Source organism: Gallus gallus, chromosome 1, assembly GCF_016699485.2.
Source record: "Gallus gallus isolate bGalGal1 chromosome 1, bGalGal1.mat.broiler.GRCg7b, whole genome shotgun sequence".
Taxonomy (NCBI): domain Eukaryota; kingdom Metazoa; phylum Chordata; class Aves; order Galliformes; family Phasianidae; genus Gallus; species Gallus gallus.
In genome coordinates, this window is record NC_052532.1 from 122138963 (window position 1) to 122166008 (window position 27046).

The 27046-nt window shown below is 39.6% G+C and overlaps 1 protein-coding gene across 2 annotated transcripts in view; it reads left to right on the plus strand.

Annotated features, from left to right (window-relative positions):
* The first annotated feature begins 10710 nt into the window (after positions 1 to 10710).
* VEGFD (vascular endothelial growth factor D) overlaps positions 10711 to 27046 on the plus strand; it is a 31734-nt gene continuing 15398 nt past the window's right edge. Inside the window, exon 1 of one of the 2 annotated variants that reach the window (NM_204568.3) lies at positions 10711 to 11365. In NM_204568.3, coding sequence (NP_989899.2) covers positions 11276 to 11365 — 90 coding nt within the window. In that variant the 5' untranslated portion in view covers positions 10711 to 11275. Of the gene's footprint in view, positions 27029 to 27046 lie in introns of both variants that reach the window. The other variant, XM_015273093.4, reaches the window with a different exon arrangement.

Genomic DNA, 27046 nt, shown 5'->3' on the forward strand with positions numbered 1-27046 from the left:
GTGAAAAGATTGGATAAAAACCTGTGTACTTGTTTAGAAAAGTTCAAAGTTAGATTAAATGAATCCAATCATAGGTACCAATAATTCCCTTGGATGCAGTGTGATTGGGCTCAATGCAAGGAGCTCAGGAGGTTAAGCTGGATTTCACAGGTACACAAACACAAATGTGCACAAAAGTGAGAAGAAATAACACAGAGCTGCAGCTATCACACAAAAGTACCCTTAGCAATGCCTTTCAAGGGAGGTGTACTACTCTCCTGGAAAAAACAGTCAGCAGAAAAATTACCTTGTTCAGTGCAAGTGAGTTATAAGGCAGCATTAAGAATTTCTTCAGTTTGCTACATCATGCATTTTTCTGTGCTGTTGGGAATGAGAAAAAGGTCACCTCTGCAAATCTGCTGTTACTCTTCATCACTTGCATGGCAGCTGCACCCAAGGGCAGATAGTAACCAGAGGTCACCCATGCCAGCGCAGCTCATTGTCCAAGTCTGTGAAACAAGGCAGCCCACTCCAGTGCCAACCACCCTATAAGATTTCAAAACTCTGTACACTAACCCTGATTCTTATGTTTTGCTGTACTTTGGTGCTCACATCAAAATTGGCAGTGTGTGTGTTGGTAACTCTCAGTGTTGAGCTCTCCCCAAAGCTTCTGTTCAGTTTTTCGAACACGATGTTCTGGAAAAAGACAAGACGACAAGATTTGCAAATATGTAAGATGCTGGTCTTAATAAAAACAACAGTTTGTGGTTGAGTAGAACAATGTGTTGGTGGATTGACAGCTCACTGCTTTCATTTCCTCAGCCTCTGAGCACTGTTGATGCTGCCGAGTTTTAAACAAAAACGTGTACAGAAAAGGGTTTTATCAAGAGATTATTTAGATGCTCCATGTCATCGATCAGATCTGTTTTACCACCAGCTGGAGCCAATTTTGGACCCACTACACTACCCTCTTTCATCTCAGCAGTGCCCCTGCACACATGCTGTTGCAGGACCACCCCAGGAGAGCAACCTGATGGAGAAAAGCCAGAAGGCCCCAGCAAGCAGCTTCCCAGCCAAATGGCCTTGGTGGTGTGTGAGCATCCCACTGTGTAGCTATTTGACAACAATCAGTTGCTCACAGGTGGTAATTTCAGCAGTGAATTGTGACTAACTGTATGTTTTCCTCAGTCTCTTGTGGAGAGCATGGCTGATGCTGATTGCAGTTCTGCAAGCTTTCTTAAGTGCCAGAGGGCAGCAACTGGGTTGGGATGGAGAATTCCCATTTTGTTTCTGACTCTTTGAGAGATGAGAATGGGAGTTTTCCTGCGTTCCTCTTGGTGCTACAGTTTCCCTCTGCAGATATGCCTACCAGAGTGCAGGGAGGCAGTGTGGGGTCACAGCAAGAATATCTGTGGTCATGTTTCCTACTCATACGTACATGAAGAGAAGCAGTGTTTTCTAGTTATCTGTTTAGCAAATGAATGACCAGGATGATTCAAACACAGGAACATAGTTTTTTTCCCTATTTGTGTATTTAAACCTAAATCCCTTACTAAGAGATGTTGATCAATCTGTGAGTCTGCTCAGTACTTCCAACCAAGAAGCAATAATCAGTTTCAGTACATGCACTGCAATTAAATTGGTCTGGTCTGTATGCCTCAGAATGCTGGGAATTACTGCTTAATCCTCAGTGCTGGGAGAAAGGAAGCAGACCCAATGGGATGTGGAAGCAGCAACTAGTATATGTGACACTGTATGAAAACATTACAATTTGAAATGAAAGGCAGCCTTTCCAGGTGGCTTTCGCTGTGCTTTTGCAAATGTAATCTGATCACATATTTAGAATAGCTATTTTCAGTTGAGACCCCTATGAACTGTACTGTTAGTTAGCATACTTGGCACAGTTTAGCAATGGAAAATATTTCTTATCTGATTTGGCTGTATTTATAAGTGAAAAACATGTAAAATGTATTTTGTCTTTCAAAACCTCTTTGATTTACAGTTATTGCATTCATAAAATATCAGAAAAATAGCCTGTGAACATCTATGCAACCATCTCTGCAATTCTTTTGTAAACATTTCATGTATAAATAGCAATGTATTTTACATGTATAATCTAGCCTTGTATAGCTGGAGCGTGTTACTGTTGTTGTTTTTTGCAGTAGTATAAACAGTTTTAAATGTCTGGGGATGTATTCAGAGCACTGCCATTCAGCCACGAAGGCAGAGAGGGACACATCAGCAACAGGCCATAGAAGACAGATTTATATGTAATTTGAAATGATCTTTCATATCACAACATTGGTGTTTCCATACATCACCTCTTAGAAGAATAAGGAAAGGAAAATTAATCCCATACAGAGGCATAAGCTTTATTATTATTATTATTATTATTATTATTATTATTATTATTTCAAACTGGTTCTAGTGCTTTTTAGACCAGAGCTATTTAGAATTATTTGAGAAAATAGGGAAAATAAGTTGTCAAGGAGGTTCTTCATTAATAGGTAACTTTTAATATACCTAAACTGCAGATTTTCACATAAAATCATATGTGTCACTTTGGAAAAGGGTATTCAAATGGTATTGAGTGATTCCAGAGCAACAGTGAGGATGCTGTGAGATCATTCTGTGCTGACAACGAATGTCTTGAGAATATAAGGTCTTACCTGAATAAGACTGTCCAATTCCTACAGCCTCTTCTCTTTTGCACCATGCCTTTTTGAATATTAGAGTATTTTAGCCATTTCTTACCCCTAGTCCCTTCAACAACAGAAGATTCTGTGAAAGAAAAGATTCTCTAACATTCTTTTTCAGTGTTGGAGAAAAGGCTGGCTGCACAGAGCTGGCTTGAAAACAGAGGAAAAATGGCCTTTTTCCGTTATTGAAACATTTTGGGTTGACTTTGAGAAATGGTTAAACTGTATATGTTTGAGAATAAAATCTTGTTAATATATTAAATTGATTATGAATTATGTGTATTTCTGAGCAAAATCATTTTCAGAAGTGTTTAGAAAAAAGACTGTCAGAATTTACAACTCAGTTCATATCATTTCTTTTCACAACTTTGTTGTTAAACAAAAACCAGAATTTCATCACTTGGTGCATTAGCACTATGGGCACCGCTGCTGTCTTTGGCCAAACTCAATGGCTGCTTACCTCTGGGGAAGTGTTTGTCCTTGAGGAGCAGTTAGTAAATGGAGCCAAGTAATTTTCTGGGATAATTCTGTTTCTCTGCGAGGAGCATGACACTAAGTGTTGATGTATGGTGACTGTTCAGCCTGAGAACCAGGTTCCTCTGCCCTAATAATTGCAGTCTGAAGAGCGTTTCTTGATAAAACTAAAAGGAGCGTTGTTGACATTGTTGCCATAAACCATAACTGTGGTTCATCGCCCTCCTTATACTTTTCTGCAGCCCTTAGTAAATACACTTATAAATTTATTCTTTACTTATTACTACTACTTATTGCTCAATGTTTTCTTAATTTTCATGATATATGTAAATCCCTCAACCTCTGCATTAATTTTGAAGTCAGCAATGGAAGGGGAACCTTTGTGTTTACATCAGCATGAACAGTTTCACCCAGGCTGATAATTTCTTTTAAATCTGTTCTGCAAATCTGAAAGCTTAAGTAGCCCAAGATAAAATGGTAAAATGGCATGCTTTCTGGAGCATAATTTTCTCCACTGCATTTGAAGACTAACCTAGCAGTTTATAAGAACTAAAGGTATCTTGTCATTTCTCTTGTCTTTTCTCCTTTTTTCTTCTAAAAAGCTTAGAATAGCTTTCCATTCCCTGACAATCACCTGGCCAAAAGACAGTGTTAGAGGTTTATGTTCTTGGTGTATTCATCAAATGCCACCAATAGCGTAGTTCTCAGAGCTACTGTGACTTTAAAATATACTCTTTGCAAAACCTTGTGTTCTATATGGCCAAGTGAAATCCTACTTTGCAACACCATGACAGGTAGGTGATCCTTCAGGTCCTGGGTCTAAGAACAGCAGGCTCAGAGGTGAAAGAAAGCTGTGTCACTCTTTGTGCCTCTTCAGTATTCCTCCTGCCCTTTGAGATGACTTCATGGCACCCAGTCTTCTGAATTCTGTCATCAGTGATGGGCAATTAGAAATAAATAGTTGATTTCATACAGGTCACTGACCAGATGATGATGGAGCCAAAGTGTTTGTTAGATGTTGGTTCAATTGGCAGATGGAGCTGGAGTAGAACTATCAATTTAGTTATAAAAACTCCTCACAAAATCCAGTTGGGTTGGCCATCTCTTATTTCATTTTCAATAGGAGTTGGAGGGTGAAGTCAAAAAACTGTGTTTATGTCAAATACATTATTGAGAGCAATTGGTTGTAATAAACACAGGAAGCATTTTTTTTTTTAATGGAAAAGGTTTTTATGTATTAAGTGTTTTTATGTATTAAGGGTGGAAAAAATCATCCCATTAGATTCAGAGACGAACTTTGTAATATATACACTTAACACTACATATTTACTTCTCTAAACATCCTCGCAAGATAGAACATTAATTCTGCCCAATTGACATCAGTTAGCTGATTTATCCTTTCATTGGCCTAATGTTTACGAATATTAGAGAGTGAAACCAAAAATAAATAATAAACACACCATCTCCAAACTTAAAGTTGCACCAGATGGGTTTCATTTTCAGATTACCAAGTTGTGACTGTCAAATGTCATCAAATTGATATGAATCCTGAGATTAACTTGCAGGGTTCTGCTGTCATTATAACCCCCCATGTGCATGTTCTCAGGGCATTCACTGCAAAGTCAATTATGATGATCCTTGTACTTGTTCTCAGACCATCTGTTACATATGCATATATTACTCCAAGGATGTTGCTTCAGAGTATTACAAAGTAAGATGGGAAAACACTTGTAGAAAATAAATGTATAAAGACTTCTGTTGCCACCCTCTTTCTATCATATCTCCCACAATCTGGTTTCAGTTTGTACCGAAATTTTATCCCTCTGAACTTCTGTGCTTCTACTTCTCTGCATGTACTCTCTCATCTATTAGTAGCTTTTATTTGTGAAAATATCTGTGTTGGGAGAGGGAGTGCTCACAACCCAGCCGGTATTAAGCAGTCTAGACGCTCACTGTGCTTTGCAGTTACAACTCCCTTGCCTATTGCGTCAGATTGCAGGTTGAACTATTGACTTTGAATTTATCCTCTTGGTATCTACCTCCTTCATTGGCCTTGTGAGCTTTTTCAGAGAGACACCTACCTGACAAGAGCAGTTCAGGATCCTCTGATGTACTCAAACAGCACTCAGTGAACATTTCACAGGCAATTTGGAGGCATGGCCCTTGTTTTAACAGGTGTGAAACATGGCATTAGCTCCCTCGTCAGATCTCTCTCTCTTCTTCCCTCTCCCTGACCTTCTCCCTCCTTTTCTTTCTCCTCCTTAACCTTGAAAACTCTTTTATCTTCCTGTTTAATTTGCCTCACTTCTTTGTAGAAAAAAAACGACAACTTATAAAAGTCACAAGTGAAATAAAGGGTTGTGAATGCTATTAGGTGTCTTTGTAATTAAAGTTTGATTATTGTTCCAGTGGTGCCCTCATAAAAGGCTGTGTAAATACAGATGGATGGGAAGACAAGCCAATACAGAGCTCTCATTGTTATATCAGTTGCAGGAATACAGAGATAAGTTCTCTGTGGGTCAGGGGCAATGTAGGGTAGATTCCTCAGGACCTAGAGTTACACAAAGACACTAAGGAAGCACTGAAACCAAAGAAACACCAATTTCTTCATACTTGGGCTAGCTAACGCTTTCGCTTATCACAGCAGCTTTCCCCACAATGGTTTTCCATCCTTCCAGGCACTAAGAGTAGCAAACATGAACTAGTAAAAGGTGATGGGGCAGCTGTACTCTTTGTGAGACTGGGGCAGAGCCTCTCAAAGACAGAGCAATATAAAGGTGTGTCCATCACTAAACCCAACATGTCTGTGGTTTTTTATCTGCCTGTTGTTGACAGCTCTCCTGCTGCTGCTTGCATTTAGCAGCAGCATTCCTTCTCCAAGCTGGCTTCAGCACAGCACAGTGGTGAGGTGAACCTGTGGATGTTGTGGCTCACTTTTTTTGAAGCTGAGAGCCTCTGCCCTTCAGCCACGGGTGTGTCTGTGGCTTGGGAAGGCATTCCCCAGCAACCTTTAATGTAGCTACGTTGGTTACTGACATCAGTTCATCCACCTCAGCCTGGAGCACAGTGGAGGCCTAACACCCAGGCATCTGGCCCACTTTTCAGGCGGGTTTTTCAGCCTCACAGGATGCAGCCTCAGGTTCGTGGTGTGCAGGGCTGGTCCTGGGGCAGACTGGTGGGCACTGCCCCACATCCACACCAGCATAGCTTCTGCAGCCACAACACCCGGCCATCAGATTTTGTGTGTTTTTCTCCATTAGTTTTGTCAATCCAGCTCATCACTTACTGTGATCTTCCAAACATTCTGTTAATTTGGCAGAAATTTGTGGTCCCATTAGCTGTTACAATAAACTTTGTTTTATTCAAAAATATTTTTAATAACTACTTAATAAGTAATGTGCACTGAGTGACCTAAAATTTCCGTGTCTTGAGTGCTGTATTATATCTGTTAAGATTCTTGTTGGTAATATTTCATATAACTGATCCAATTTTTCTTTTTCTATTTCCAAGAAAACAGAAATTCCTCTGTGTGTGGATTATTTAGAGGTACTGTACAGGTATACTCATAGGATCACCTTATAAACACTTGACAACCATCACTGGGGACTACATTAGTTCCCTGAACACTGTTCCATGCTGAAGTTTGAAATTGTGCAGACTTCTCAAGTGCAAAGTATCTGATGAAATAACACACTGAAGTAAAGGCACTGAATTTCTTTATTGACCTTGATTTTAACTTTTCAGCCTGAGACTGGTCAATCTAATGGAATTTATTTGGGACATATGCTCACAAACCCTCTGTCATTTGACTAGTCCTATGGACTTATGGCTTACTCTTGTATTAAAAGGTATGAAGTATCTTTCTTCTATGTTTTGCTACATTTCTTCAAGTGAAGAAGTTTTTTTTGGTATTTCTGTATTAGTCTTGCCTTGCAATTTGAGACACAGGTCTGGACCTATCTGTGGGTATATGTTATTTTCAGATAATCAAAGGAATTTATTTTATCAGATGAAAGAATTTCAGGTTGAAGAACATGGGTTGTTCAGTGTTGTCAAGAAATTCTTCCATTCCTTGGGCGTGTATGTATGCAAGAAATGTATAAGTCAAATATAGTGCTATTTTTTGTGTGTTCCATTCATCAGTATTGCTCTCTTTTCTCTTTATTTACCATGAAGCCTTAGAATTGAAATTGCAATGCAAATTGGTAAGCAGTCCTAGTAAATACAATGCACTTGACCTACAAATTCTATCTTACAAAATAGAGGAAAGTATAAATAAAATATGATTGATCTACTCTTAGGCATATCTACCGATTTCAGGTTCATTTGTCTGTAATTTTCTATCACAAAAAATGGTTTACAAGAACCATTGAATCAGGGTTTCTATGCAATGTATGTCAGGCTGTTACTTTGGAATAAAGACTTACAGGCTTTCCATAATATTTCTAAAATTACCCGTAATGTTTTCAGATAGATAGAGACTTAAACTTGTTTTTACTTGTATTGCTCATCCATTTGAGTCTTCCACGATGATCAATATTTGGAAAAAAACTAAGCCAACTTTTTAAGTTCTTCCTGCAAAGAAGGAACCCACAGCTGTTTATCCACAAGAGGCAGAGTATGAAGGTTTATTTCATTTAACAGAATTTAGCATTGCTGGTGTCAGTGGAACTGCACATTCAGCTACCAAAGTGGAATCATGCTAATAGCCATATGAATTTTATTGCAGTGCTTCTTCATACAGCGCTAGATTAAAATTAAATAAATACAGTCAGAGCCTGCACAGAACAGAGCAGATGGTTTTACAGTAGCAAATGGAGGTAAAAGAAACTAGAATGCCGTCAGTATTGTGTTTGGATATTAAAAGAAAACATAGGACATAGCCCTTGAAGGTGTTTGATCACTCAGCAAATTTGTTCACTGCTGTTGCAGGCAATCTATAAGCACAATCTCAAAATAAGTCCCATTGTAAAACTATTTAAATCATCATCAGTGCAGTGGTAGGCAGGAAAAAAATGTTAGAAAGCTGTGTGGGCTTGAGATGGTGCTGGAGGGAGATGGAGCCCCTGTTCAAATCCTGAATTGTATAGAAGACATGGGAAATAGCGAAAGGGATGGGAAAGGAAGCTGCTCCCAAAAGGCCATCATCAGAATTGCTTTGCTGTCTTATCAGTTGATTTCTCTTGTTTTGTCAGTGCTTTCGGTAACAGCTCTGAGCTAGATTTGAAATCCATTGCAGTTTAGAAAAGTTTTTTCCCCCTCCCGTTCTAGTCTTTGCATCTAAGCCCTAAGGGAGAGATTAAGTCTTTTTTATCTTCTGCCTGCAGCATCTAACTTGCTCTTGTAAATAGGTTTGACTGAGTGCCAGAAGTTCAGTTCAGCATTCATGCCAAAAAGCCCACTGGAGCCAGAGCTGGACAGCCTTTTCTGATAAATACTTTGCTTCCAGAAAGACATAAGTTTAGTCATTCCAAACGTATTTGAAATTCAGAGTTTAATTTGGTAAACAGCAGTGATGAACTAAAACACAAACAAAACATTATTGAGGTGTTTCCCTCCAGTGTTTCCAAAACAAACAGTGTTGATTTTCTTGTGCTAGATTGCTAAGAGTCCCTGAGGTAAGTTCTGTGTGTCCCACAGGGGTGGAAAGGCCACTGCTGCTCTCACCATGAGGCTGAGGGTGTGAGAGTCCTTGGGTTTGCATCTTTCAACCTGATTATGAATAGAGAGCTGAGCAATGCTCTTGTTCTCAGATGTGTGCCCTCCTCGCTGGTTTGTAAAGTGCACCACCAGAAGGGCTTTTCACTGTCTATCCCCACAGGCTGTTTTGCTTCATGAAAACAGTTAAAACACCCTTTGGGATGCAGGAGCAGTTCCATAGCTGGTATTCAAAACACTCCGTGCTGTTCCTGGATCATCTCTTCCATCTGCCCACTTAGGCAGAGGAGTGGTGATGCCTGTGTGAGAAGCAGCAGCCTGGCCATTGCCTGGAGGAAAGGTCCTGCCTTGTTCCAGGACCCCATGGTTGCTCAAGAAAAGGCGGGATTTTGCACCGATCCTCCCAAGGGAACCCAGAGGTTCATCCCTGAACCGTGCTGGAGATGGGTTGTATAATGCTCAGTGACCAGGTTTCAGGGCATGAAGGACATATTGCTTCCCACCTGTCTTGGGAATCTGGTCTGTATGCAATTAATGATCCCAATAAATGAGAGATGCTGATGGCCAGGTATCCCCTCCACTTAATTGCGGGTCAGTTGAGAGCTATTATCATGCAGTTCTGAGGACGTAGTGCTATTATTTTGCTTGTTTATTTCTGCTGAAGCAGTGCACCTGAGGCTATGATGCATCACTTTAGTTCCACAGGGTTTCAGTTCCTGCAAACAGATGGTTACCAGCATCAGAAGGGAAATTAAGAAACTAAAAGAGCTCAAAGTGACCGTATAAGCATGAGATAATATGTTCATTTAAAATGATAAATTAAATAGCTGATGTGTTTCAATGAGCATTTAGATAGAATGTCCCTATTGGTGTAGGGCCAGTGAAGAAGTGTGAACATGACTGGCAGTGTGGCTGTGGGCAAGGCAGGAGGGGAGAAGCAGGTACGCAGGGCAAGGAAGCTCACCCAGCTTGGAAGGTAAAACTCCTGTTGTCCTTACATGAACCATGGCAGAGTGGATGGGAGAAGCCACCAGCTAGAACAGGGGGAACTGACTGCTTTCAAAAAACAAATAGCAAAAGGCAAGGCTAAAAATAATGCAGTTACATCCATGTTTTTAAAACATAATAGCTCAGTCCAATCTCCATTGGTAAAGAATACTTAGGAAGAAATTATTCAAGCTAGTTGTTTTTACATAGATGTAGCTTATGTTTGAGAGGGCTACTGCTTGAAACTCAGAGGTAGGAAATGAGTGCTCTGAAATCTTAGTTAAAGGATCATTTTATGGTAACAACTGTAGGCTCTGATTCCACAAACCTTAGGCCATGTGAGAGTGGAGAAAAGTCTTGTGGATATAAAATATTACACAAGAGTGTAGCAATACAGATTTAACACGCATAATTATCAGGGCCTTTGTCTATGTTTTAAATAGAAATGTTAGGTCTCCACTTTGGTGATAAACAGGAAAAATATACAGAGGAAATGCATGCAGATCTTTATTATATCTTGGGACAGAATTAACACTTCATTTTGCTGCAAGAAAAATAGATGAAACCCTTTTATGTCCGTAATTTCATGAACTTTCATTAAAAAATCAAAATTCTGTTTGTTACTAAAGATAATTTTTAACTTTTCTTTTTAAAATCTATCCAGAAAACACTATCCCGCATAAGAACACATAAAAGAAAAAAGTCATTCTCTCTCTTTTCTGTTCTCTCCCTCTCTTTTCTAAAAGAAGTAACTTAAAATATGTGTGCTGTGTAAGAACGTGTGCTGAAGTTTCATGTTTCAGGTAATCTTCTTTAAAATAATGGGAGTCTAGATTGCATCAGTTAGTTTAAAAACTGCTTTGCTATTGGTAGGGACAAAATGGGATTAGAGCCAAAATTTGACTGCGTTGCTGCCAAAGTCTGTATCAGATTTAAGACACATGCTTCTGCAAGCTTCCACGAAGGTTGTGAAAAAAAGTTTTAATACAGAGTTGGATTACAGCTCTCTAGCTCAAAACATTGGCCATTACACTACCATCTGAAGAGGCTGCTGTAGCACGGGGCACAGAACAGAGCAGACTGCTCAAATCTTCTGGACCACGGATGGATTTTGAATACCTCTTTGTGCCCTGATGGAAGATATAGTAACTTCATTAACTGGAACCCATACCTGATCACTTGTGAGAGTGGAGCTGCATGCATACAGATACAAATCTATTTAAAGCCTTATCATGATTTTCCTTCAAATGTATCTAAAATCTACTCTAAGAAATTGCAGTCTCTAGGTGAATTGTTCAAAATAATTGCTTAGAAGAGTGAAGAGCGAGATATTTACTCTTGTGTGTTGGAATCCTTTGTGAATTTATAACAGAAATTTGGAAGCTTTTCTTGTCTGTTGTGGTGAAATGCATTTCAAAAGAGACGCCTCCAGCTGTATGACAACAACTGCGTAGTAACCTGCGGATTTAAACATCAGAATGTACAAACCGTGGGTGACTGTGAATATTTTCATGATTTCATTTCTGCATTTGCTGCAAGGATCTGACTATGAGAATGGATCTGTGAAGGTAGGCGACCTTTATTTATTGATAATGTTAATAATCAACATTGCCAGAATTACACAACCCTCATGGGCAGGGTGGTGGGTTTCTATCTGTTTTGGTGAGGGGCTTTTTGTGTTTATTTTGTTTTGTTTTGGTGATTGTTGGTGATTAAACAGAAGTTTAATTGCCATAGAGAAAAGAGAATCTATAAAGAAGTTAAATATGTATTCACTGCTTAGTGTTTCATCTCCTTGTATTAGTTATTCTTACTTATTTGTTACACATTTTGTTCTTTAATTGAACTCCTTGTATCGCTCATGCAAGGTAAAAGCAAAATACAAACCAAAAAGCAAGGCAGAGTACTTAGAATACTTTCCAAATGCACTTATTTCTCTTTCAGCTATTTACAATTTCAGGCATAAGTATCCTGGTGTTGAAAATCTTCCTCTACAAACACTTGTTCATCAGTTGCTCACTTGTTTGCCAGAAATGTTCTTCTTTTGTTTTATAATAAGTGATGTTGTCCAAGACCTTACCATAAGCTACAGCTACTAATAGTAGCACACAGTGCCTGGAAAGTAATCTTTTTTCTGAATGTAATACATGCAAGAAAATTTAAGCTGAAGTCTCACCTTGATAGTAGGATTTTTCAGATCTGATTTTCTGAGACAATGTGAGAAAAGCCAGGACAATCATATAGAAAAACAAGAACAAAAACTGGAACAGGATTCTGTGCATGTAGTGTGTCCAAAAATGATTAATTCAGTGTGTGGTCCAGAACAAATTATTTGTTTCTCACTGACAAAGCAAAACAAGCTAATACTTCTGTTTTCACTTCAAAAAACCTCCTGCTTGCAAGAGATGACCACACACCAGCCTGTGAACTGCACTCGATGTTGACCTGTGGTCTCGAAAAGAAAGGCTCAGTTGTGTGCTTAATTGCAGACTTCTGTTGCCAGCACAAGTTAGCAGCGGTGAAAGATGTGCTTTCAGGGAGACTAATGGCTCACCCCTTTGCCTGCTCACTATTCACAAGCTTTTAATTTACAACCTTAACAATCGGGTCTTTGGAGTCAGTAAGACCATTGTAATCATTCATCACATATATTGCCCTCGTTCTTCTATATGTTGCACTGCCTGACAAGTCACTGCTAAGTTTCTAAGACTATCAGAAGATACGGTATAGATCACGCTTTAAAGGACTCTGTTTCACATATGTTGGCTGCTGATTACCAAAAGGGAAAGACTGGGTTTTTTTATACTGCTTGTTCTGGCTCCTTCTGTATAGACAAAGATTTTGGGCTAAGACACTGATTATTTTTGTTTTAATGTTTTACATTGTGTATTAGATTTCTGGGTTGCTTCGGCATTTATGTTGTGCGCTTTTGTGTGTGTGTATATGTGGACATACCCTGCAGAAAGTCCTTCATGTTATCATGTTTAATAGTACAGAGGATTATGCATATTCTTACCAATTGCACCTCAGATTTTACTTGTAAAGCAATAAATAATGTGTTATAGTCACCTATAACATCTTCTAAAAGTTCTTTCAGATCAACAGCAATAATGCCTGGATAGGAACTGTGAGGTCAGGCTGTAGGTAAGGCACAATTAATGGGACACAGGAAGGGTTGCAGACGGGCAGCCTTCTCCCTTTACCCATTGCTACAGCAGTTCAAGTGACCGAACTCAGCCCAGGTCACTTCAAGCTTTAAATCTGTTGATGGTCTTAACCATCAGCTGGTGTCAGTGTGGTATCATGTGACAAAGTTCCAGGGACTAAGTATTTAAATACTATATTTACCCCTCCACAACGATCCTAAGTAATACTGTGAAAGTTAAAAACCTTACAAGTTGTGCATGTATCTCTGTTGTGCTTGACTTTTCCTAACCCCATCCTCTTCTGTGTACTGGATTCTCTTTCATTTCCTATCTGCACACTCAACCCAGTAAGTCCCTGCCTGCCAGTCCCAGTTCTTTCTGTCCCTATTTCTGTCCTGTTCCTCTCCCAGCACCACTTGCTCCCTAGCCTATGCTCTTGTGCCTCTCAGGCTTTGGATAAGTTCCTCCACCATGATCCTTTTTGCACTGTCTGTGTGCCACCCTCCTCCCCACTCATCTATCCTAGTCTGGGATGCAACCCTGCTCTCCCTGACCCTCAGGACATGGCCCCAATTTCCCTCTGTTTTCCAGTCATTTTCCAGCTCATCACTCACAGTCTTACCTTTTTCCTTACCCCAGTTCCCAGTTCAGGTCTCCCCAAACACTCTCATGCTCCTTGGCTAGGTCTTGCACACCTCTGCCAATGTGCTTCTTTCCCTTCCACACTCAGACATAAGATATTGCTTTTCCATGTTGACTGACTCCTGAAAGAGCCTGAAGGAGAGGAAGGGTGTGCTTCTACTCAGCTCCAGGCTGCAGTGTGGTCAGCACAAGCCACATCTGCAGAGACTTTAACTGCTAAACCTTGTCAAATCACTGCTGAGCATCTGTGAGCTGCTGCTTACATTTGGGTGCTTACATTTGGGTGGATTTTTGCAGAGATATCAGGAGGCATATCCATGCCAACAAATGCTCCTCAGGTGTCAAAACTTCACATTCATGGTCAGCCACAAGGTAATGCTAGACGTTTACAGAGACAAGATTGACAGAAAATTTTTGCATTGATAAAGAAGAAGATTCATCCTCAACCGTGGTCGAACTATTTTGACTAAGACAACACACCACACAGTCATAGAATTAGAGAATGGTTTGGGTTGGAAAGGACCATAAAGAACAGCTAGTTCCAACCTCCCTGACATGGGCAGGGACATGTTCCACTGAATCAAAAGTTATTAAAATCATTTAGAAGCAGACGTCTGGCATGAAAAGTTTCAGCCTGAACATCGAACATCTGCCAATGTTATAAACAACTGGAAACAATCTCAAGATGGGAAGCAGTAGGCAAGCTCAGTCTGGGACAGGTATCCGACACGCCTCCTCGACTGAACTCATGTCAAGGTTGGCAGTAATCCCTCTATTTCACACTCCAGTTATTGGATTCAGAGTGCCAGTCTGACATACTAAATCCTCAGTGAACAATTAGATTTCCACATGGGTTTTCTGAAGACTGAGCATTAATGTTTTTCATAAGGAAATGCTTAAAAAATTCCTTGTCAAAGTGTTGCCCTGATAGTCTTACATTTTCGAATACCTCGGCTAGAGAACCGCAAACTTTACTGTCTCTTTCCTGTCTCCCCCTACCCCCTCAATGTTTTTCCTCTCCTAGATTAGTGACAGACATAAGCTACTTTTTCCAGAATTTTAAAATTAGATACAGAGGTATGTCCTATATTCATCAAAGCTGAAGTAACTTTTTCTAGTAAAAGCCAGTTGTCTGTCAGAGCTACTTCTGTCTTCCCACACTAAAACTGCCTCTCTAATGAGGATCCAGGTCCTGCTCTCTGAAAGTCTGAATCTCAAGGCTCCCTGCCCTGTTCTCCCCTTTATTCTATGTAGTGAGGAGAAGACAAGGGAAAGTAATGCCCATGTTATAACATACTCAGAGCATTCTTTTTCTTTTGCAGGTCTTCTCACTGTTAAAAACTTTCTTTTGAGAGAGACAATCCCATGATTAGTAGGCCTGAAGAGTATCAGAAGACAGGGGACTAGATAAGATGAGACCTGTAGGTGAACATGGCAATTCTCTGCTACATGCATATCTTTTCCCCAGCTAAACTCTTTTTTTAACCTCTACACCAAATATTTATAGAATCATAGGACATCCCAAATTGGAAGAGACCCACAGAGATCAACATCAAGTCCAACCCCTGGCTCCACACAGGACCACCCAAAATCAAACCCTATGTATTGTGTGCATTGTTCAAATGCTTCTTGAACTCCAGCACTTGGGGCCGGGTCTTAGATTCAACAATCTTATATTGATACTGTCAGCAGGACAGAAGTAGAAGCCAGATGCCAAACACAGCTGTCTTCTGGCCTGCTTTGCTAAAGGTGGGAGTGAAAGAGCGCTTAACCATGATTCTCAGCACCTAAGTGAGGAATGCTTTCCCCTTGAGTAGGCATGGAGATGCTGGTGAGCTATCACACCATGAGCTGAAAGAGTTACAAAGCTCTCTGCATTTCTCCCTTCCTAAAGTCCGCTACAGTCTATCTCTGCAACCAAAAGAGAACTCTGCAAAGGAACCTCAGCAAGTCTTAGCAGAGCTGGAAGTAAGCTTACGTCTCTCTGATTGTCACTGATGCCGTTTTTCAGATAGTCAGATCTTCATAGCACCCCAGTTACTGCTTGCAAATGTTGCTGATTTTTTAGAAAAGAGATAATCTAACAGATTTTCTGTTTCATAGGTTCTCTTCCTGAAAGGCAGCTCCTGGAAGTACAGCCAACTGCTCAGTAGCTAGGGAAAAAACACTGAAGGCTGTTGGAAACAATTTCTCTCTTCAAACTAGACTTTTCTTTCTTACATCCAGCTTCCTTTCAAAGTTACCAGACTCTATGGGGTAAAGATGATAAATTGTTGTTTTCAGAACTGGTTTATTATCTCAGCTTTGTCTTTGCTGCTCTTGATTCTCTTGATTCTCTGTGATTACAATCACAGGTAGGATGTCCAACGAACCAAAAATGTGTAGAAATGTACTTGCAGCACTCCTGCAGAAATGTTTGGCTGTGCTTTTACTTCAGGAGTGGGAACATATCATGGAGGTTGTGAAGCAAGCCATTTTGTTCTGATCTATCTGCTGCTGACTTTCAGTGCTGCTGACTTTCAGATAAGAGAACAATCTTGCATCGTTGCCATGCCACATGGCATCCGTCCTTGGCTCTTATCAGTTTGGAAAGGAAACTGCTAACACACTGCTGCTTTATCAGAAGCAGTTCACACCCAGGAGAAATAGCAAGAAAATTCCTCTCAGCTGGTCTTCCAGTCTGGCCCACCTCAGCTGGGATCATGATTCCTGAGTACACTGCAGGGTGCTGAAAAGTGAATCATGCTGTTAAGATTGACCAGATGAGAATGAGAAATTCATTCCGCTGTTCAGCTGTTTGAAATGAGGACAGCACTAATTAAAATTTGACATCAGTCATGGATCACTTCTGGAGCTCCGTAGAGCCAAGGAGAGGCAGGTTCAGAGGGCAGTGGAGCAGCTTTCAGTTAATTTGTGATCACAAGGCAACCGAAACAAGCATCAGCTCAGTCTCAGCAAGTGTTGCTGGTCTGAGGGTGGGTTGCTGCAGCCTGCTTGCTCTTTCTCCCTCAGAGGGATTTGTTTGTTTCTAGCCACTGATGTGGTGGTTTTGATGCAGCTCCCAAAGGAGGCAAACAGAGCTAAGAGAGGAACAGTCTGCCTGAAAATGAAAAAAAGGTGGTGTAGACTCAGGCTTGTGAAACCTCTGCTTTGCTGGCTGCAAGTTTTGCTCTGATCACTGCTGTCCCCACTCCAGATCCTAGTAAAGTTTGCTGGTGTTTTGTCTCCTGTGTGTCTGCTTGGGAAAAAAAATAGGTACAGTTGTTGTAGGTAATAAATCATTTATTTCTATTCATTAAAAGTCTTGTACAATAGTTTTTATAATTATCATTAGATGATTGGGACCAGTGCTTCTTTTAGACCTTTCCCACAGGGCAAGTACAATTACAAAACTGGACACTACTGTTTCCTGGGCTTCACTTTGAGATGCAATCCCAAACTTATTACGTTCTCTGGGAGAAAAAGTTATATTTGGCTGCAAGGAGGAAAACCTTATCCCTCCCACTATTTGCCAGTCTCTTGTGTAACTTTCCACCTGCTCCTTACCTCTCCAGTACATTTTGCAAATCTTCATAAGTCTTGTTGAGACTTGAGGGGAATGGGAACAAAACAATTTGTGTCCCTGTGACAGCTGCAGAGACTCCATTTGCTCATGGGAAGACCGAGCAGAATTTGTTTTCTTTGATGTCTTTGTGAAAGAGATATATGTGGGCTTCTGTATCAAGTAACAGCAGAACAACTGAGTGCAGTATTTCATTTTGCTCACATTAAGAAAGAAGCCTGAAGGGTATCTGTGTATTGTTTTCTATTTTCACCAGATATGACCTAAAGGATATAACCATTCAGCCAGTGGGAGAACACCATTTAGGGTCCTCATTGTTTTTGCAGAATGGCGCTTAGAAAAACTGGGTAACTATCTGAACATACGAGATATGGCAAACCAGTGTGGGCAGTACACGGGTTTAGATAGCAGTGATTGTTCTGCTTGTTATTGGGTCAGGATGGTTTTGTCAGATCTGTGTTTTTAGATCAAAAGTATGCTGGGTTAGTTTTGAGAACTGATCGTTGCTGAATACAGAGCAGTCACCGTTTGCATGGAGTTGGTGAAGGAATCATATCTGTGTGGTGTTAAATTGAAAAAAAGTTGCATTATGTTGCTTTATCAACCTGGTCTAGTGAGCAACCTGGTCTAATGGAGGTGTCCCTGCCTATAGCTGGGGGTTGGAATTAGATGATCTTAGAGGTCCCTTCCAAACCAAACCATTCTATGATTCTATCATACGTTACATTGCATGTAGAGAGTATGCCATACAATCAGGCAAAACTTTTCACTTCAATTGGCAGTGTGACTCAGAAACCATGTCAGGATATTTTCCTGAACTGCTAGGGAAATATTACTTAATAAAAATTTCAATTCCAGGAAAATGTGTGCATGTGATTGAGGTAACATAAGTTCACTCAGCATTGGCAGTGGATCTGCTTTGTGAAGTGACATTTGGAAATCCGGCAGTTCAATTGGCTAATCACACTTCCAAAACATTTGTCAAGTGTCTTGGGGCAAAAACAGAACCTATGGAAGCAGTAACTGAAGGACCCTTCATCACGTTAAAAAATATTTTCAAGTACTGAAAGAACATACAATCATCTGATTTTATTCAATTCTCAATTACTGACACATTCCAAAATCTTTGTCCAAACCTCAGTGATTTCCAAAGACTGGACAAATATCAAAAGAAAGTGACCGTGTTCTGGATATGTTCTTTGTAAAAACATACAATATGTATTCTGTCAGATTGTTAGCAGTTAGTGTATGTGTATGATGAAGAAAGTGCTGTGTAATGTCTCTAGTTGTATTCTGTGCTGAGCATCATGTCTGCCTGAACATGTTGCTGCTGTGCCAGATGATACAACCAAAGACAGAAGGAGAGCTTGAGAAAACATACTGTTGGATTCCCATAGCTGTCAGTAGTATTTGGGACATACAAGCAAGTTACTGCCATGGGCATTTTATGACAATCTGTGTCTGTCCATTCATTGACCACACAAATGTACTTTCCATATTTGTCACAGGAGAGGCCTAAAGGCAAATTCTCTGCATAAATGACTAGGCTTGAAAATGAAGAGACTCCATACCGCAGCAGACCTATTCTTTTGTTCCATCTATCTGATTCAGTTTTCCATCACTGCCCACAAAATGAGGCACAAGTGAGTGCTGTTCCCTTCAAAAGCACACTTTAGCTGCTGAGAGGATGTTTCTCATGAGAGCAAAAGATCTGGTTGTGGGGAGTGAGATTTATTTAATGAGACTTGTAGTTGATTCTCAAAACATTTACTGGCTGGAAAAAAAAAAACAACAACCTCATTTTGGTTAAAAAATAATGAGCTGGCTAAAAGTGGGAGATATTTTGATAAAATCGTATCTGTTTCTAATTGTTTTAGACATGTTAAAAGTAAATGAAATAATCATGCTTTCATTTCCAAATCATGTAACATTCTGCTGTTTTCAGTTCTTCACTATGATATTTTGATTCATTTAAACCAAATGTTCAGAGAACAACCAAAATGTCTCATCTCTGAGGATTTTGATAACGTAACCACACTACTGAAGTGCAAGAAGTCTGGTTTGTTTGCCATAGCACCACAAAAGTTCTATTCTAGTTGAAAAAAAAAAAAAAAACCTATTCAAAATATAAAACAGCTGTTCTCTTGAAGACATCGGGTATCTAACATGATTTACTCATGAAAGCATATGATCTTCAGCTGAATTGAAACTGTTTGTCACTACCTGAACTACTAAATTTAGAAAACAGGTAATTCAGTCTCTTGCCTTCACTGGGAACAAGGCAGGAGCCTGGAAGAGAAGAATATGGAGAGAGCATTTCCATGCTGAATAGCAAAGATATAGCAGTCTAGAAGTTGCTTCTTCTCCAGTTTTGGGTCTTGGTCAACTGACTCTCAGTCATCATGTCTCTATCAATGAGAGCTATGAACCTCTCAGATGAATGCATCCATCAGTCCCTTCACCCTCATACAATATCAGATGAAACTGTTCATTTTGTCACCTCACATTCCTCCCCCGACCATACTTAATGTACCTATCAGTCCTTCTTTATGTGCCCTGGCCATTTGCTGCTGCTCTTCTTATGTGCCATTTCTCTTTCAGCAGCGCTGACACACATTATGAGTGGTTCTATCAACACAGTCACCCTTCTCTGAGAGGAAGCAAGAGAAATACTCTTTAATTCCAGAGACAGACGGCAGAGAGGTATCTCCTCTGCTTTGGGTGGGGAAAGCGAAAGTCTTGTTTCCTGCGCCTGCTCTGCAAACTTTGAGATCTAGTAGGGACTGTTGAGGGTGGAGAGGCTTTCCACCCAGAATACACTTTGCTGCTCCTCCTGCAGCCAGAATATACATCTCTGATGCATTTATATTTTGTTTGCTGTATGGACTCCCTCTCTGATGGACAAAATGCTATGGCAGTGGATACATCTGAAAAGCTGAAAGAATTAGCAGACAAACTGAGGCCTCAATTTTCCGAGAGGACCGTGGAGAAGAATAAGTGTTGTTGACCTGGTACTTTCCACTAAAACAACTTTGACTATCACATAACTACATCTGATGCAGCCCTAGGGTTTCTCGACTGTAATTCAGTCCCTACTAATTTTATATTTGGGCAAAGACTTATGAGGCCATTTCTAGCATCTTAAAAAAGATATTCAATCCAGTTGCATATTTTACAATCTGCTCAGTCGATGCAGTTGAACTCTTTCACTACAATTTTAACAGGAAAGCATTAGAGACCCTTTTTAAAAAGCGAAAGCTAAGGGTCTGCCTCACTGGACCCACAATCTACTAAGAGAATGTCCTGATTATCATCACTGTGACTGTGATGATGGCCCAAGTGATGTCCAGTTTGGGTAAGTCAGTGCACTGAGAGAGATCCATTTTTTTCCTGAGCATTAGAATAGATTTTTCTTTAAACAGTCACAGTCTAAAAGTGCAAGCTCTTGAAGATTCAGCCATGCTAAAAATTATTTGAGAAGGCAGAGAAGAGTATTAGTAGGAAGTCAAAATAGCTCATTGTTTTGACTCTGAGGTCACAATTACTGTAAGTAAAAATAGCTTCTTTGTGTACTAGTAATACACAGATAATCGTGTACCCAGAGAGGATAGAGTCAGGGATCAGACAAGATAGATCAAAAATTCATACATGATAGCAAATCAAAATTCTGATTTTAGTGGAACTGTAGAAATTTAAGATGTATTTTTTCTCCTCAGAAATGAAATCAAACAGAGATGATAAAATTCGTGCATGCTAGTAAGTGTCAGACATAGTAAGATTAGAGTCCTCATGCTATATATTTAAAAGCTGATGAAGTTTCTTGCTTATAAGATTGCAAGTTACTTCTGAAAGTCTGATGCTTTCAAGGTGCAGAAGACTCACAATTTTATTATCCATTATGCAACATCCAAAGGATACCACATGCCATATTAAAGGCAATATGTTATCATAAAACTTGACACTGGTTGCATCCCTGCTATCTCAAAATCAAGGCCTATCACTCTAAGCAATATTTTCTGTGTTTTCTTGGTACTCCCTATGGATGAATGCCATCTTCTGTTTTCTCTTGTCTTCTAGTTTGGTTGTAGACACCAGATTAGGGATTGTCTAATCATTTTGGTTTTGTACCTACCTGATCACTTACTCCTGGGAGCTGCAGTAATGCTAGAAATAATAGTAATAATGTACATCATCAAAAGGAGTTCCTCTTACTGCAAAGATTCCATGGAAACTTATCATCTTCACCAAGGAAATGGCTGTGCAATACCTTCAGGCATCACATATGTGTTGACTCCACAATGGCAGGAGCTGGCCCTTTGTTTTCCTGCAAAGAGAGATCAAAACTTTTCCACAAAAATTCTCTTGCAATCTAGAGATTGCCTGGCCACATCACAGATGATACTACGAGCTACAGCATGACTGAGGAATTACCCCATGTCTTTGAGGTAGGGAATTAAGTGCATTCCTCCACCCAGGCAACTGCCAGTCCTTGTCTTCAGCCATTTCCAGGTCTTTCAAGTTTTGTTGCAGTTGCAGGTGCTGGTTGTTTATATTTGTGTCCTTAAGAAAAAGTGACCACTGTGCATCAGTAGCAGCTATGGGTAAGGAGAGGGGACTTCATCTCATATGACTGCTGAGTTAGTGACTGCACTCTCCATTCACTCTCTATGAGTGAAGGGAGAGAAAGAGGCAGTTTGGACACACTCCAGAATGAAATGTATGTGCAGCCAAACCGGCTTTTTCTCACTTCACTATAGTAAGAACCTCAAATAACAAGTTCATGTATTCAGTCAGGTGAATGACACCTGTAAGATCATATTTTTTTAGTTATAGGGGGTTGGCTGGGTTGGTAGGGAGCAGTAGGAAGTCTATCTCTGCAAGATGAACCTGTAACACTGATGAGATCATACACTGTCATGAAAACACTTTGGAGAATGCATCAGAGGAAAAAAAAAAAGATATTTTATGATATAGTATGCATAACAGCAAAGTTCCTTTGTATTTTTATGTGGTGATGAATCATATACCTTGTATTTAAAACCTGATTGGGTCTAGTTCTGAGAATAGCCTACAGGCAGCACTGTAACAGGGGGAGCATTAGTTCTCAAAAAACACTTCTGTGTTTGTCTTCTACATGATTTCTCTTGACATGACTGTGGCTGCTACTGCTGCATCAAGCACACCACGCTCCCATACACCTTAAATGTTCTCACTTGCTGCCAGTAGTCTTTGTCAATGTCAAAGTGCCCTCAGCTTGTGATGAAACCTCCTGATCAAACTGGCTAATTTTGAAAGATTTAGTTCAAAATTAGCTTAACCAAATTTGGCCACGTTTGTAATAAAATAGCATTAAGACAACCATGACTCTTTGCTATGAAGCTAAAATCTGCTTTGCTTGGCAGGATAAAGCTGTTACCTTCTTTTTATTGTTTAACTGCTGAGAAGGTGGATCATAAAACAGTGCAAGGTTATTGAGAGGTTCCTCAATCATTTGTCCTGGCTCCAGATACAGTGATAATGTTGAAGCTTTCTGTTGGTATTTGTGCAGTGTTTGACACAGTAGAATCTGTGACCATAAATCAGAAAAAAAACATTCCTTTCCAGAAGAGCTGTTATACACAAGTATGACTTTGAGCAGAGGTTTATGTTCCACTGTGGATAAGAACTGCTGAGATGAGGGTTTAAAGAAAGTAGTTTTGATATCATGTAAGCAAATGGGATGTCCTTGGGTTTATTCATGGATTTTGATAACCTTTATTTTTGCCTGTTCACACATATAAAATATTATTTACCATTCATCTGTTTCCTTAAATAAAAATGCTGATAGATAGTGGACTTGAAAAAAATGAATTTTGGGTCCTAAGCATGTGTTTGGTTATGGGCCCTCAAGAAATTTAGGACGTTAGTGGGCCTTTCTTTTACTTTTGCATTCCACGCAGCTTTCCTTCTTAGTTCAGAATACCCCCAGGAAATCTTGAATGGGCCAAACATATCATTAATGTAAAGATTATCTGTGACATGCTGGAAAGGGTGGAACATGTGAAAATGTATTACTTGTATTCTGCTGGCTCGCTCAGACATCAGTTTTAAAAGGGTAGGGTGCATTTTCTTAGGCAAGAAACCTAGGGTCTTGCCAAAAGTGGAGAAAAGCATGGTGCAAACTGCTAATTTGTGCCATCTGATAAGAGGCTTTAAATACTAATGCTCAAGAAAAGGTACTGTTTGAGCAGTGTAGGCTATGAAATTCTGCATGTGTACAACATGATGCAAAAAACAAATGTCTAACTGCCATTAATCAAAGGGTTAATGAACTCTGCATCTGATTTAAGCTAGCTTCCAAAGTGGTAAAGGCCACTGAATGCATCAGTGCCCTTTTGTTTCTTTCCAACACTAAATACTTTTAGGGTTTTTCTGGCATCTGAGATTGCTAGGAAGAAGATAGATAGTGCATTATAGTTTCTTTTGGAAGAGCAGAAGTTGTAATTATCCAAAAATCACAACACTAACCCAAGTTATCATTTCCTGATGTCAATGACATTGCTCATTGCCCAAATACAGGAAAACAGATATTCCTTTATGAGTTGAACAAAGTTTTGGAATATATGGGAGGTTACTGTTACAAAAGCCAGAAAACTTCATTTGAGAACAAATCAGACCTTTAGTTGTGGATATGAGATCAATTCTGATGCTTTGAAAATCTAGTACTTTCACCTTAATTTGATATACCTGACGAGCTCTAGAGATAAGAATGAAATACTTAAACTTACTACTTTTACTTTAATTCAATATATCTTATTGATGAGCTTGAAGAAAAAATTTGTTATAGGCAATAACATTACGTACATAGGTCACTATGAAAGTAGTACTTCCTATTTATTTCCATGGGAACTACAATAGATACAAAGAGCACAAGAACACTATTTATTGGAGCAAATTCTCAGCTACAAACACTAGTTTTCAACACAGTCATCACCATTAGCTCTGTATTTTTGCCAGTAATCAGAAAGAGCCAGCATGCCGAGCTCATAAAAATCTCCACCAGTGGAAGCGACCCATTGTTTCACAGCTGCTATGATGGCATCTTTGCTAGGAAAATGTTGCCCACACAGTTTATCTTTCATTGAGCTGAACAGACGGCAGATAAAAGGTATCAAATCCGGACTATACGATGAATGTGGTAGAACAGTCCAACCAAGACTGGCAGTGAGTTCCACAATCTTCAAACTGGTTTGGGACCTGGCACTATCATGTTGCAAGGCAAAGCTTTTTTCTTTGAAGATTTCCATTTATATGGCTCCAAAGATATTTTTCTCTTCCTGAGATCATGTAATATACATTGTCTTGGCCTTTTGTCAATATTTCTTTCTCTACTTTCTCTGTCTCCCAAGCCTTAGTGGAAATTTTCACAACACAGATCCACAACACAGATAACTCTTGTGGTCTGGTGATCCTTTGCTTGCTGGCCAGTTAAAGCACAATTTCAAATGAATCATGCTTTAAGGTGTTTCTATTACTCTGTACAGGCTGCAGAGGGAGCTGAGAGCAACCAGGCCACAGACTCAATAGATGCCCACGCTGTAAAAATCGACAATTCCTTGAGATTCAGTGCTCTCTTAAAATCTGTCTGTGTCTTCCATTCACTGTCATGCCTAGAGTCTCTAGTGTTCAGAGCAAGAGACAGCACTTTATCTCAGTACTGCTGTTGTTATGGTAAAGGACATCAGCAAATTCTGTATTGGGTTGCTGTGAAAGTTATAAAATCAGCAGTAAATTCTGTTCCCTCCAGTAACAAGTCAAATATAAGAAGGAACACAGCTATTATGGCATTGTGCTGGGAGGCAATTGACTATACAATTAACCCCGGAGTTTGGGTGCTTGTTAGGAAATTAAAAGGGTAAAGGCAGCTGATCCCCTTCGGAATTGAATAGCCTTGGCCACACTGAGCAAGGTTTGAGTTGACAGAGAAATGAAAACTCAGTTCCATGGATCCTGTGTGAGTTTTGGATGAACGTGGTGTAGTTAATTAGGATTAATCTCTAATGACTACCAAGTCATTAGAGATTAGTACTGTTCTTTCCATTTCCCTTGGCTACTTCTCGAATTTCCAGTAACAGAAGAAGAAGGAACAAAACTGCGTACATAGGTAGGCTTTGTCAACACCACCATAATACATCAATATCAGAAGTACTGTTTTGTAATTACCGTAGTTCAAAACATACTGGATGTGCATTTTGGGTATGAAATAGAATTCTATTAAGAAAACTTATTCCCTTTTCCATACAATAACTATTTAGTAGGCATGAAGTCAGTGAATTTACACATTAGTGAAATTCTGTAGCTTCAGAAATATAAAAATACTTAAAACAGTACAAATTATTGAGTTAGATAATCCCAGAGATCTTTCTGCACCATGTAGCATGTATATTTTTTCTGTGTTCTGTGATCTTACATTTAAAATTACTAGTAACCATTAATAAAAATAGTTGATATTTAAGTAAAAGAAATGGAAATTCAAGTTTAAACTACTGACTTCCACAAGGAACACAGAGATACATCTTTTCATTTACAGGATGACATCATCACATTTTACCTGTTCTCTGTAATTTTGTTCAAGTTTAGAAGTTTTAGATGCTGATCCAGACAGAAAATCTTTTTACTGCAGACAAAGAAATCTTGTAAATGCTTCAATTTTAATATCTTTGGTCCCAGTGCTACACCACATCAGGTCCTATACTCATCTTTTGTAGAGTCAAGGAGGCAGTACGTGGATGGGAAAGAATACAAGCTGTGGTCCTTAGAACAAATAACTCAACACGTTGACCTCAAGTTGAATTTCAGCCTTCCTAGATCAGCAAAATTCTGGGTATTTTGTTTCTAAAACTGTCTTACAGTTCAGTTACTGGTGCTAATTATTCACATTCCTTTTGACTTATTGTTCATATGTATTGAGATGGGCTTTCCAGTTTTCATCACATATGAAATGTATGAGAAATCATATACCTACGAAAAACAGCCCTCTCTATAATGAAACATGGCAACTTGCTAGAACACAATACATTGTTCCATATGGGCATAAAAGAAGAGCAAAAAAATCATTTTGAGTTAACTGCTTAGGGATTTTTAGGTCAGTGGAAGGTAATTATGCAAAAATGAACTTGGCCAGTATGCACAAGTTAACATCTGTATCATTGCAAAATAAACGCCACAGATGTTTTAATAATGAATAACAGATGTGATTAGTGCTTAGGTTTTAAATCTCATCTAAAAATCTTCCTCTTGTAGGTAACTCTTCCCCTCACCTTTTCTCCAGCCTTATGCAGAGCGCCAACTGGCTACTGGTTGGGACTGCAGGCTGCTGCCTACCTCATCACCAGCTTCTATATTTCAACTTTGACTTCAAGATGTGGTGCATTGTTTACGAGAGCTGGCAGAGCAGCCCTTAATTTGCAAGTCAAAAAGTACAGTCAACTGCATGATCAGAGAGCACAACTGAAAGCACCAGCCCAGTGCAACACAGTCATGCACAATGATAACCTTTCGCTTGCGTTGGAGGCAATAGTTTTCAGCAGACTCAGTGAGTCAGTGGAAATAAATACACAGTGTCTTGGTAAAGGCATAAACACAGACGCTGGAAGGCAGCAGTCAAATAAACAAGTACTGCTGTGAAGTGCTGTGCATTAAATTTATGTTAAAAAGGTAATGATTAACAACTTTAAACTAGTGGGGTAGGCCTCTGTGAGGAGCATTCTACCATGGGAGTGAAGAATGGTCCTGTACGTCAAGAAGGTAGAAAATGTAATGACTGAGGTAACAGTGCTGCACAGCCAAATGTGGAGACCGGAACTGAGGCCACCTCGACTGCCCTGCACATGAGCCAAATGGTAGGGTGGGAAATAGAA